We start from the raw sequence: 13,063 nt of genomic DNA on the forward strand, positions 1-13,063 counted from the left end.
ATTATTATTATTAATAATAATAATAATAATAATAATAATAATAATAATAATAATACTTTTATTTCTAAAGCACATACTGATTCTGCAGCACTTTACAAAGTTTTGCCAATTATTGCTCCCGGTCTCCATTAGGGCTCACAATCTAAATCTAAATTTTGGGTGTGGGGGGGAAACTGGAGTACCCAGAGGAAATCCACGCAAACATGGAGAGAACATACAAACTATTTGCAGCTGTTGCCCTTGGTGGGATTTAAACCCAGGTCCCCGAAGCTGCAAGGCTACCGTGCTAACCACTGAGTCACTAAGCCCCTACAATGCTGGTTTCGCACAAGGCAGTCTTCTGGAATACTGCCACTGCAGTTTTTGTGCCACAACCAGAAGAGGATCCAACAGGAAAACTACAAGTCCAAGTCTTCACTTTATGTTTTCCATCACATTTGAATCCACTTCTGGTTTTGACACAAGCTGCAGTGCCAGTATTCCCAAAAATTGCCATGTGTGTTTCTAGCATTAGTGATAGATCTGTGGTCTAATGGCTATGTTACTGCTCACTTTCACCATATTGCCATAAATAAGGAAAGTTCATTAGAAGTACACTTACCGATCATTAATTCTCAGAATATTGTTAAAGATTATTTGTTGGAAAGCAGCTAGCAGTTTTCTTGAGTTTTCATTCAAAGAAAGACTCTATAAATATGGAGGCAGTTATGCATGTTATCAATGAGCAGGGAGTAATATACAGAGTTACCACTTATTATTGTCTAATACACTAAATGCTTGCTCGCAAAGAAAAAAAAAGCAGATGCAGATTTTCCAAGTTATATTCACCTAGTCTCAGCTGACAGGGAGCCTATATTGCAAGGATCCCAAAATGACTTAGCCTTGTTTAGACTTTATTATTTTTTTTTTACCATTTACCTAATGGTGCGTTTACACAGAGATTTATCTGACAGATTTTGGAAGCCAAAGCCAGGAATGGATTCGAAAAGCGGAGAAATCTCAAGCTCTCCTTTATGACCCGTTTCCTGCTTATAGTCTGTTCCTGGCTTTGGCTTCAAAGATCTGTCTGATAAATCTGTCTGTGTAAACGCACCATAAGGTATTTCCAAAAGGAGAGCTCATCAGTCATTGATTGTGGAGTACTGATGGCCAGCACCCACACAAATCAGCTGCTCAGCACCTACACCACACAGTGAACAGTGTATCAGTGGCAACTTGTTACTGCAGCCCAGCTCCTATGAATAGCTCATCAGTCTATTTTGGTCAGAAAAAAACTCTTTAGGGTGCGTTCACACCTACAGGATCCGCAGCAGATTTGATGCTGTGTTCAGTTATTTAAATGAAATCTGCTGCGGATCTGCAGCAGAAAATCAGCTGCTGATCCGGTAAGTGTGAAAATACCCTAAGGGTGCGTTCACACGTACAGGATCTGCAGCAGATCTGCAGTAGATTTGATGGCGCAGATTTAAATCTGCAGCAGATTTGATGGCCCAGCTTTGCTTTGAATTTGCAACTTCTAATCTGCGCCATCAAATCTGCTGCAGATCCTGTACGTGTTAATGCACCCTTAGGCTATGTTCACACTACGTAAAAAACACGGCCGTATTTCATAACAATGGCCGTATTTGCGGAAATAATGGCCGTTATTTTACAACGGCCGCTGCTTGTGCAAATATGGCGGTTGTTATGAAATACGGACGTGTTTTTTACGTAGTGTGAACCCAGCCTAAGGGTGCATTAACACGTACAGGATCTGCAGCAGATTTGATGGCGCAGATTAGAAGACGCAGATTTGAAGTTGCAAATTCAAAGCAAATCAAAGCTGGGCCATCAAATTTGCTGCGGATCTGCTGCAGATTCAAATCTGTACCATCATATCTGCTGCAGGCAGATCTTGTACGTGTGAACGCACCCTTAGGAGAATCTGTCACCTATAAATATATATATATATATATATATATATATATATATATATATATATATATATATACACACATATTTTATAGGTTATCTTAAAGCACAACATAACTTTCGCATTTGCTCACACTAGCTGGATTATGAGTAAGCTTTAAACACTAAGATTTTTACTTGGCAGTAAATTGATCTTCGTATAGCGGCTATAAGTTATACCTGTTCCACAAAGACAGCGTTCTGAGATGAATTACATTCTTGAAAATGTGTTAAAAAACCTTTCAAATTAGGCATAACATCAACCAAGTTGGAAACCTTTAAAAAAATAAATAAAAGAAAATGTATAAATCACTACTACATCACCACTTCTCTGCAACCAAAATGAAAATGTGTTCCATGGACAAAAAACAAAACCGTGAAATCCTTTTTATCCAGCATCCCAGAAAATATGGGAAATATGGGAAAATATGAGAAAAGAGCTCTAATCTCATTTCGTTTAACACTTGAATAATTTGTCATCAATTTTCCTCCTGCTGGCATGTCCTGTAGGAACAGGAACATCTAGCTGTTTGGAGATGGTCTTATAGCCGTTCCCTTTTCATGTTTGTCTATAATTTTCTTTCTAATCTCCCAAAACAACTCTCTCCTTAACTTTTTTGGTCCATGCTCAGAGGGGTACACATCACGATACCAAACAGCAGTGACCACTTTTCACCCTATAAATAGACTGACACACACACTATATTATATAATATATATATATATATATATATATATATATATATATATATATATATATACACACACAGATGCTGGAATAAAGTAACCTTTTTATCCCTGACCTTCTGGTTACCCTGTGATGTTGCTGCAATTTGGACTTGTTTGTGGGATTGTGTTTCCCACTAATTGTGTACGAACGGAACAGTACGGCCAGTGCTGACTTCTAGGCAGACTAACTTTTAATGAGAAGAAAAAAAAACACTTTTTTAAGGCGGCACGTCTGTGTCAAGGGTGGTGCTCGTAGCAAGAAAAAATCCTCATAGAATTTCAAAAGTCCATTCTCGGCACTCACCACATCATGCTTCAAAGTTATTTTATTGTAGAAAAGTCATCAAAATACATATGACGGGACGTTTCGGCATCAAGCCTTCCTCAACTGTTTAATACATCATGGTACTAAACTCCCTTATATACAAAGAACAAAGGTGTTACAATCTACAACGTCTTCACATGGAGGCGGTGTCAGGTGGGTTCATACTGAGAATGGTGTCTATGGAGCCGGCGGAAAGGCGCACGGCCGTGTGCACGGACAGACAGTGGAATTCCGCAGATATTATCCGCGAGAATTCCTCAGTATGAACCCACCCTCACTCTTTTCTTACACATCTGATTTTCATTAAGTCCATCACATCTTAAAGAGCAAAAGTCTCCATGTCATTACATACAGACACCAAACACAATGTGAACTTGCACCTATGTATTCATTTTACACAAACAATTATTTACAAAAACACTTACTAAAATCACTTACATATTTACACTGTGTACAGATTCAAGGATCCCAAACACTTTATTAATTCATAATAAAGATCAAAAAGGGAGCAATACAATATAAATTCAAAAACCTATGTTGTGATAAAAATAAAAGTCACACCCTCATTCCTATTGGGGTGATCTAGGAAACCTCTTATGATTAGCAGACAACTGTAATGGTCAAAACGAGAGATAGAATTATAGATATTGTAAACATTCATTGGTATAAGGAGGGGGGAGGGGAAGATATACCAGTATGGCATATATCAATGCTAGAAACTACCCACTTCGTATTCTGTGTTTGACCCTTTCGCAGGGCCGGTTTTAGACTAAATGTGGCCCTGGGCAAGTTGAAGGTGGGGCCCCAAATGCTGAAATATTGTAGCAGCAATTTAAGGTTCCCATACACTTGCTGGTGGTACCTGCTGCTCGTGGTGGGTTCGGCCATCAGTGTAAGGTGAATGGGGCTCTTTGTACAGTCCTCTGACATGATATCAATGGACATATGGGGTTGGGCTTGATGGAAAATCAACATCCAACCTCTTTGTTCTCAGAGAGACAAGCCGTCATCAGATCTGTCTGGCTATGGCTTACCCCTCCTATAGAGAACACAGAAACGCTCAGCTGTGCCGAACATTCCTGTGTATGGGGAGGACAGGGCCAGATGAGATTTTATATATATATATATATATATATATATATATATATATATAGATATATATATATATATATATATATATATATATATATATATATATATATATATCTATATCTATATCTATATATCTATCTATCTATCTATCTATCTATCTATCTATCTATCTATCTATCATTAGTGATGTGTGTGCAGCCCTTGCTGTATATGGTGAACAATGAAGATATATACTACCTGATCACGTTCCCCGGTGTCCTCAGGCCTTGTCTGTGGGATCCCCCAGTCCCAGCTCTCACTTCTGGTCCTCTCTCTGAGGTGACAGGCCGTTCAGCCAATCACTGGCCGTAACAAACAGACAAGGCCTGAGGACACCGGGGAACGTGATCAGGTAAGTAACAGCTTTATTTTGTTATACGCACAATCATCAGACAATGATTTTTACACTTGCCAAAAGACAATGATCAGCTGATTACAGTTGTCTCTATATACACAGAGCGATATCGGCCAGGTTAGGACAATTTTTGCTCTGTATATTAGGGCCCTTAGTCACATTGAGTCAATTCAGAAGGTTACATGCCGGGACTGCCGCTACATGTCAGGACCGCCGCTGGTGGTGTAAACACAAAAACTATTTACATGCATTGTTTTAAAAAATAAAATAAAAAAATCACTCTATCAGGACCAAATATTACCTCTATACCGTTATTGAAGAAAACTTTACTATATATAGGCCAATATTACCACCATAAAGTGACCGCCCCATAATGACACTATATACACACACACCAATATTAGCACCACACCATGACCGCCACATAATGATTCTATATACACTATATACAGACCAAATATTACTACTATAGACTGACCACCACATAATGACTCTGTATACACTATATACAGACCAATATTACTGCCATACAGTGACCACCACATAATAACTCTATATACACTATATACAGACCAATATTACCGCCATAGACTGACCACCGCATAATAACTCTATATACAGACCAATATTACCGCTATAGACTGACCGCCACATAATGACACTATATACAGACCAGCACACACCATGACCACCACATAATGACTCCATATATACACTATATACAGACCAATATTGCCACTATAGTGTGATCACCACATAATGACTCTATATACACACTATATACAGACCAATATCATGTGGCGGTCACTGTATGGCGGTAATATTGGTCTGTATATAGTGTATATATAGAGTCACTATGTGGCGGTCACTCTATGGCGGAAATAACTCTATATACACTATATACAGACCAATTTTACCACCATAGACTGACCACTGCATAATGACACTATACACCCTATATACAGACCAATATTACCGCCATAAACTGACCACTGCATAATGACACTATATATACACTATATACAGACCAATATTACTGCCAAAAAATGATCACTACATAATGACACTATACACACTATATACAGACCAATATTACTGCCATAGAGTGATCACCACATAATGACTCTATATACACTATATACAGACCAATATCATGTGGCGGTCACTCTATGGTGGTAATAATGGTTTGTATATAGTGTGTATATAGCGTCATTATGCATTATGTGGCGGTCACTCTATGGCGGTAATAACTCTATATACACACTATATACAGACCAATATTACCACCATAGACTGACCACTTCATAATAACTCTATATATACACTATATACAGACCAATATTACCAACATAGACTGACCACTGCATAATGACTCTATATACAATATATACGGACACATTATTACATTCTGCGCACTGTAAACATGGAAAGGTTCCCCTTCTCGGTGTGCTAAACGTTTGTTGTCTTGCCTTTCTTGTTTCAACCCTGCACTCTGCTTTAACTAAATTAGTTTATAAACTAGGGGGCATAGGGGTGGTTGTTTAAATTCCTCTATCTCCAGAATGTAATAATGTGTTGAAGGGAGACCAGATCTTTCATCCCCAGACTGGCCTTCCCTTCAACATAAAAGGTTTTTTTTTACATGTGAAACAAAAAATGTAATATACAGTATAAAATGTCTGTGCGCATTAGTTTATATAGGGGAAAACGACACAACCGATCCACGATCGGCTAAGTAAACACAAATCTACAATCCGGTGCAACAACTTGCTTTTACCAATGCCTAATCACTTCCATGCTAAAAAAAACATGCAATTTCACAGCTTAGATTCCAAGTGTAACGGTCCATTTACACAGAACGATTATCTGCCAAAGATTTGGAGCCAAAGCCAGGAATGGATTTGAAAAGAGAAATCTCAGGCTTTTCTTTATGACCTGATCTCTGTTTACAGTCTGTTTCTGGCTTTGGCTTCAAATCTTTGGCAGATAATCTTTCTGTGTAAATAGACCCATAGAGCAAGTTGTTTTATCAAAGAGAGGGGGAGATATAAAGAAGCTTCTCCAAAAAAAAAAAAAAAAAAAAAAAAAAAAAAAAAAAAAAAAAAGAGAGGCTTTTTGGATACACTCCTTACAAACACTGCACCCGAAAGGGTTAAACACAGAATACGAAGTGGGTAGTTTCTTGCATTGATATATGCCATACTGATATATCTTCCCCCTCCTTATACCAATGAATGTTTACAATATCTAGAATTCTCTCTCTGTGGTGATAATTCTATCACCACAATAGGAATGAGGGTATGACTTTTTTTTATCACAACATAGGTTTCTGAATTTATATTGTATTGCTCCCTTTTTGATCTTTATTATGAATTAATAATGTGTTAGGGATCCTTGAATCTGTACATAGTGTAAATATGTAAGTGATTTTATTAAGTGTTTTTGTAAATAATTGTTTGTGTAAAATGAATACATAGGTGCAAGTTCACATTGTGTTCGGTGTCTGTATGTAATGACATGGGGACTTTTGCTCTTTAAGATGTGATGGACTTAATGAAAATCAGATGTGTAAGAAAAGAGTGACACCGCCTCCATGTGAAGACGTCGTAGATAGAGATGAGCGAACCTCAAACATGCTCGAGTCCATCCGAACCCGAACTTTCGGCATTTGATTAGCGGTGGCTGATGAAGTTGGATAAAGCCCTAAGGCTATGTGGAAATCATGGATATAGTCATTGGCTGTATCCATGTTTTCCAGACAACCTTAGAGCTTTATCAAAGTTCAGCAGCCCCAGCTAATCAAATGCCGAAAGTTCGGGTTCGGATGGACTCGAACCCGAACCCGGTGTGCTCATCTCTAGTCGTAGATTGCAACAGCTGTGTTCTTCGTATATAAGGGAGTTTAGTACCATGATGTATTAAACAGTTGAGGAAGGCTTGATGCCGAAACGTCCCGTCATATGTATTTTGATGACTTTTCTACAATAAAATAACTTTAAAGCATGATATGGTGAGTGCAGAGAATGGACCTCTGGTGCTAACTCCAGGATAAACCTCAGTGATGTTTGTGGATTTCCTTTTTTTAACAAAATGTTACCAACAATTTATTTGCATAAATGATATTAACTATATTAAATTTTATTTTTTTAGGCTACAATGGTCCAATTCTTAAGGAGGTTAATAGGGTAGGCCAGAGGAGAAAAAAGTTTTTAAATCATATTGCATTAGAAAGTTGTACAGATTAGTAAATAATTTATTTAAAAACTCAAATCTTCCAGTACTTATCAGATGCTGTATGCCTTGCAAGAAAATATGGTTCCACAAAGCTCCACTCTGGCTTGTTCCGGTATCCCAATCTCCTGTCTTCTTACTGCTTCCGAGACCTGCCCACTGGGCCAAATACTGGCAGCAGTAGTGTCCTATTTCAAGCTCATCTCTGAAGCAGGAAGACGACAGAAGATCCGGGGTCCAAAAGGAACTGAACAGGAGCTATGGGAGTGTGGTTGTCCCCAGTAAGTATGGCCTTTTTTCTATTTTTTCACCATCCCAGTGACAAGTCATTTGCTTTTATTCAAAATACCAGAAAACCCCTTTAAGCGTTTTCACCACTAGGGTAGTTAGTGGTTATTTGCCAAGCACTACAGTTCCTGCATTCTTGGGATCAATGAGGGTGCTGGCAGGGGCATCATTTGAAATTTATCGGTGGGAAAACTATAGCATACAAAATTAAAACACACTGGTCTTTAATGAAACAATTCTTACATGTCTCTTAAAAGATTTCCTGATGTGGCCGTGTGAGTCCAGCCATAGTAGGGCATAGCGTCGGATGCAATAGACTTCTTCAATTTCTGGATTTATCACTTTTGAGATAACTTTTTCAAGTTTTGTGTGAGGAATTGTGTCATATGCCTGCTGTACATCAGTCTGATAAAATGAAATAAACAAAATTCATATTTCATTTGTCAGACATTTTAAAATAGAAAAAAAAAAAAACACAGAGAAGTACTTTTATGCAACTCTAGTTTCCCATCCATCCCCTGAACTGACCTAGTTGCCAACTGGTGTGCAGGCGCTGTAAAATTTGTATTATTCAGCATATTTTGAGGGCTTTTATGAGCAACTATGTCAAACTGTCTATAGGTCTGGTCAGGGGCGTAGCTAGGAGTTATGGGGCAGGGCCCCATAGAAAATTTCTTTTAAGGGCCTCCCCTCCTCTACGCACAACACAAAGCACTGGACATATATATCTGCTTTACTGCTGGTGCACTGATAACCCCTGACCTCTGCACATTTTCCTTTCCTACTTGATTACCAGCTGAAGAACAGAGGTCAGGGGTTAAATCTCCATCTTCTGTTTGTTAACCCTTTTTTTGTTGCAGCATGTAAGTAAACACTGGGTCACTTACACACTGCAGTACATAAGGGGTTAAGCAGAAGGACACACGCTTTTACCTTCTCCCCCGGGCCCCCATCCTGCCTGGGCCCCATAGCAACTACCTACCCTGCCTCTATGGTAGCTACGCCACTGGGTCTGGTTTAGTGCTCCATTCCCGACATATGTGAACACAGCCTCTGCAGACAATGTGCTTCCCAGGAATTGTGGGAAATGATACATTTCATGCCTGCAAAACTGTTGATAACTATAATGTAGGCAGTACAAAAGTGATGCAATGTATTTACAACATGCATGTTAGCCAGTGAGAATCAGTGCACAAGAAGCTGCTTTATCTCACCAGCACTGAACACAATAGATGGCCTTACTAATTGCCCCTAAAAATGTTGTATTTGGTCCAATCTACCACAGCAAGTTAATATCGAATTATGGGGTAACTCATTTAATATGGCATCTAATAATTTAGTACTTATGTTTAGTGAATTTTACATCATATAAGATTCAACAACATATTTCATATTATAATACTGTACAGACCTTTACAAAATAAAACTTCTCATTTTCTGAATTAGATTTTTTAAGCCAAAGCACATATTTTCTCCATTTCTTATAGATGCCGTCAAGTCCAAATACAGAAGAACCAATCAAGTTGGAAGACTTATTACTCTCATAATTCAATACACTGTAGAGATTTTTGATTTGGGTGCTAAAATGCTGAAACTGTTAAAGAAAGAAGTGATCAAACACAAACGTATTAAATACATTTTATGCATGAGTGCAACTTGTGAAAACAACTGTTGATAACATTTGTTCCCAGGATAAACTATTTTTCTAGAAAGTTTTAGGCGTATTTGAAAAGGTGCTGCAACACTGGTGTATTAATGGTCTTTTCCCCATGGGTGGAAATGACTCAAAAAACATAATTGAGACCCATGGTTTTATTGTGAAATAAAGAAATATATAAAACGTATATAAGAATAACATGTTTCAAAAGGTACATTGGAAGTGTAGTGCCTGTTAAATAAGCCCATGTGTTGGGGTCCATGGACCTGATCACTGACATTGGTGGAACTGTTTGTGGTTTGGAAATAAAGTTTGTTGAAAGCGTTGCCTAGCAATCACAGCCAGGTGGGACATGTGACCCCCATTGTATAATAGCAGCAGTCACATGTCCAGCAGCCATTCTGCTGCTGATGAGTGAAGGGAGAGGTTGCTGCTGCAGACAGAGGCAGATAGGCAGGAAAATTTTTATTAACTGCCCAGAAAGTCTGTGGATTAGGAGCTGGGGGGCCAGTAGCCTGTGAGTTAGCCACTAACTGTTGTGGCTGGACCAGTTAAAAAAAAGTTAGGGCCCTATTACACTGAGAGATAAGCAAATAGATATTGCTCCGTGTAATGGCTGATCGTGCCTTTTGGTCCTGACCTAAAATAACCAGCTGCCAACCGTGCATCATTATTACATGTAGCAATGTGTGGTCGGCAGCAAATAATTTCAGGCCTAAAAAAAATAAACTGAATACATTACCTGTTCATGGTGCCTGGTTTCTTCTGCCCTCGATTGCTTCCCGGAGCCGCTGCTGTAGCTTCAGAGCCAATCACCGCACAGCCAATCACCATCTAGGACCGCCATGGCCAGTGATTTCCGAAGCGGCTTGTCAGTTCAGAGACCCGCTTTGAAGCTCCAGCGGCAGATCCGGGAAGCAAGCAGAGGGCAGAACAACACTGGGACCGTGGACAGGTAATAGCTGCACGGACATTAATAACAATATCCGTGCGTCCCTTACTAAACGATCGAGCTGTGTAATACGCTCAGTAAGCGAGTGCCAATCCTTTGTTCTCTGCTCTCTGGTGCTGACTAATCTTGCTCCTTCCTCCTCCCCCCCCCCTCTTCAGATCTCAGACAGGATCCGATGGATGTAAAACTGTCAAGATTTCCTGATTCTGAGCAGTGGATGACAGAAAACCCAGTTAAAAAGTTTCTTAAAATTTTTTAACGACAGTGACTCTTCAAGCCATTACTACCTGTCTATTACCTTATCCCCTTAAGGACCAGGCCAATTTTCATTTTTGCACTACCCACTTGTGATATCAATTGTATTTTTTCATTGGGGATGTTTGGGGAAGGGGGGTAGAAGGGGTTCATGTTTACGTTATGCTGTGTGCCCTATGGTAAAACTGGCATGTTATCCATGTTGCTTAAGTCAGTAGGCAATTTATATAACTTATTTTATTTCACTGCTTTATAATAAAATACAATCTACAGGGCTATTTGAGGTGTCATCTTTTGCACTATGATCTGTACTTTCTATTGGTAGCTTGCAAGCATATACATGACTTTTTATTCCAATTTTTCTGCATATAATGTGACCAAAAATCAGCAATTTGTAGCATGTATACTTTTTTTGTGCGAGATCAGAAATGTAATAATTTAATAGTTCGACCAACTGTGCACGTGGAGATAGCAAACATGTTTATTTATGTAATTGAATTTATAAAATGGAAAAAGGGGATGATTTAATCTTTTTTTTCACATGAACTTTTAGTCCCCTAGAGGGCGCCTATAAGCAATACACTGATTGCAGTGTATATTCTGCATTAATCCATGTATCTGGTCCTTGATTACTAAGGGCTGGTGAAGCCCATAGTAATCAAGCACTGAGTTGGGACCAGTGGCGTGTTGAGGCCTGTCCCTGCAAACATGACAGTCTAACCCTTTGCGATTGCATCTTGAGGGGGAAGGGGGGGGGGGGGGGGAGTAGACGCGTGCGATCCCATGTCTAGACCACTGAGGATTGTGTTTTCACTGCATTTAAATGGTTAGTCGGTGTAACGATTGTCCTGTGCTGGCTAGTAGCCATGGTTCCTAAAGCAGCACCATACAGAGAACCCTGTACCTCCTTAGGTACAACATGGGCAAGACTAGCAGTAGGGGACAAGGACATGGTATACTTGTGATAGACAGACATATGGGTGATGTGGTTAGAAACAGTCAACATTACCTAAATTGTTTTTTTTTTTTTTTTATCTTTTTAACATGTTTTCACAGACCCCTAAAAGTGTCACAATTTTGTTGATCCATGGAGTAATTTTAGCAAATTGCCACTTGTGGCTCACAGCAAGGATCAGTCAACTGTCTATCAATTGCCAGTATTGCCAATTGCCACATCATATCCATTTGAGATAACTGTCCAAGCATTTTAAGGTGCCCCCCTGCTGTGAGGACAAATCCTTCTCCTCCTTTGATGTGGTTTTTATTTTTGGTTAATATGTTTAAGTTTAGTTTTTTTGTTACTGTATTTTCCCTACCACAGTTGTTACCTATTCCTACCCCTGTTGTTCAGGGCTGTGGAGTCGGAGTCGGAGCTAGTGTTGGCTGGAGTCGGAATTGGGAGTCAGAGCCAGCTTTGGCTGGAGTCGGAAAAAAACGTACCGACTCAAGCTTTAAAAAATTTTTTAAAAAATGTAGAATTGAATTTTGATATGAATAATACAAGTTTTGCTCATGAATATACATTATGAGCAACACTCTAATAGGACACTGGCCCTATTACATAAGGATTATCATGGAAAAGTTTTCAGTCACTATGTGGCAGTTTGTTTCTGAGCTGGAAGAGTCCATTGTGTGGGGGGAGATCTGTGCTGTTCTCTTCCTGGATGATTGTATTTGAGCAGCTGTGTAATATGAAGATATCCTGTGTAATATAGAGGAGGAGAAGACATAAGTAGTGTAGCAGTAACCTCTGTCCTCAGTGTGGCCTTTTCTCTCTGGGAGAAGATTGTGTGTTTTTCTTCAGTGTTCAATGGCTGCAGCTGTGTGTATGTGTGTGCGTGCTATGGCTGCAGTAGGCTGTGTGTGTGTGCTATGACTGCAGTAGGCTGTGTGTGTGTGCTATGGCTGCAGCAAGCTGTGTGTGTGCACACTTTGGCCGCAGCAGGCTGTGTGTGTGTGTGGGGTGCGCTATGGCTGCAGCAGGCTGTGTGTGCTATGGCTGCAGAAGGCTGTGTGTGTGTGCTATAGCTGCAGCAGGCTGTGTGTGTGTGTGTGTGTGTGTGCGTGCGTGCTATTGCATGCCTCCACAGTGACCTTCTATATCACTGTGTGACCTCTATATCACTATGTGTGACCCCCCTGTATATTACTATGGCTGACCTCTATATCACAGGGATCTGGCATTGTTAG

General features: G+C 39.5%; 1 protein-coding gene across 4 annotated transcripts in view; it reads right to left on the reverse strand.

Moving 5' to 3' along the window:
• Positions 1–13,063, reverse strand: part of TERT (telomerase reverse transcriptase) — a 49,199-nt gene that overhangs the window by 19,670 nt on the left and 16,466 nt on the right. For all 4 annotated transcript variants that reach the window (XM_069958535.1, XM_069958536.1, XM_069958534.1 and 1 more), the window contains exons 5-8: positions 9,421–9,603; positions 8,253–8,414; positions 2,131–2,226; positions 602–687 (exon numbers count right to left, since the gene is read on the reverse strand). In XM_069958535.1, the coding sequence (XP_069814636.1) occupies positions 602–687; positions 2,131–2,226; positions 8,253–8,414; positions 9,421–9,603 (527 nt within the window). The remainder of the gene's footprint in view (positions 1–601; positions 688–2,130; positions 2,227–8,252; positions 8,415–9,420; positions 9,604–13,063) is intronic.

This window comes from Dendropsophus ebraccatus, chromosome 2 (genome assembly GCF_027789765.1).
Source record: "Dendropsophus ebraccatus isolate aDenEbr1 chromosome 2, aDenEbr1.pat, whole genome shotgun sequence".
Taxonomy (NCBI): domain Eukaryota; kingdom Metazoa; phylum Chordata; class Amphibia; order Anura; family Hylidae; genus Dendropsophus; species Dendropsophus ebraccatus.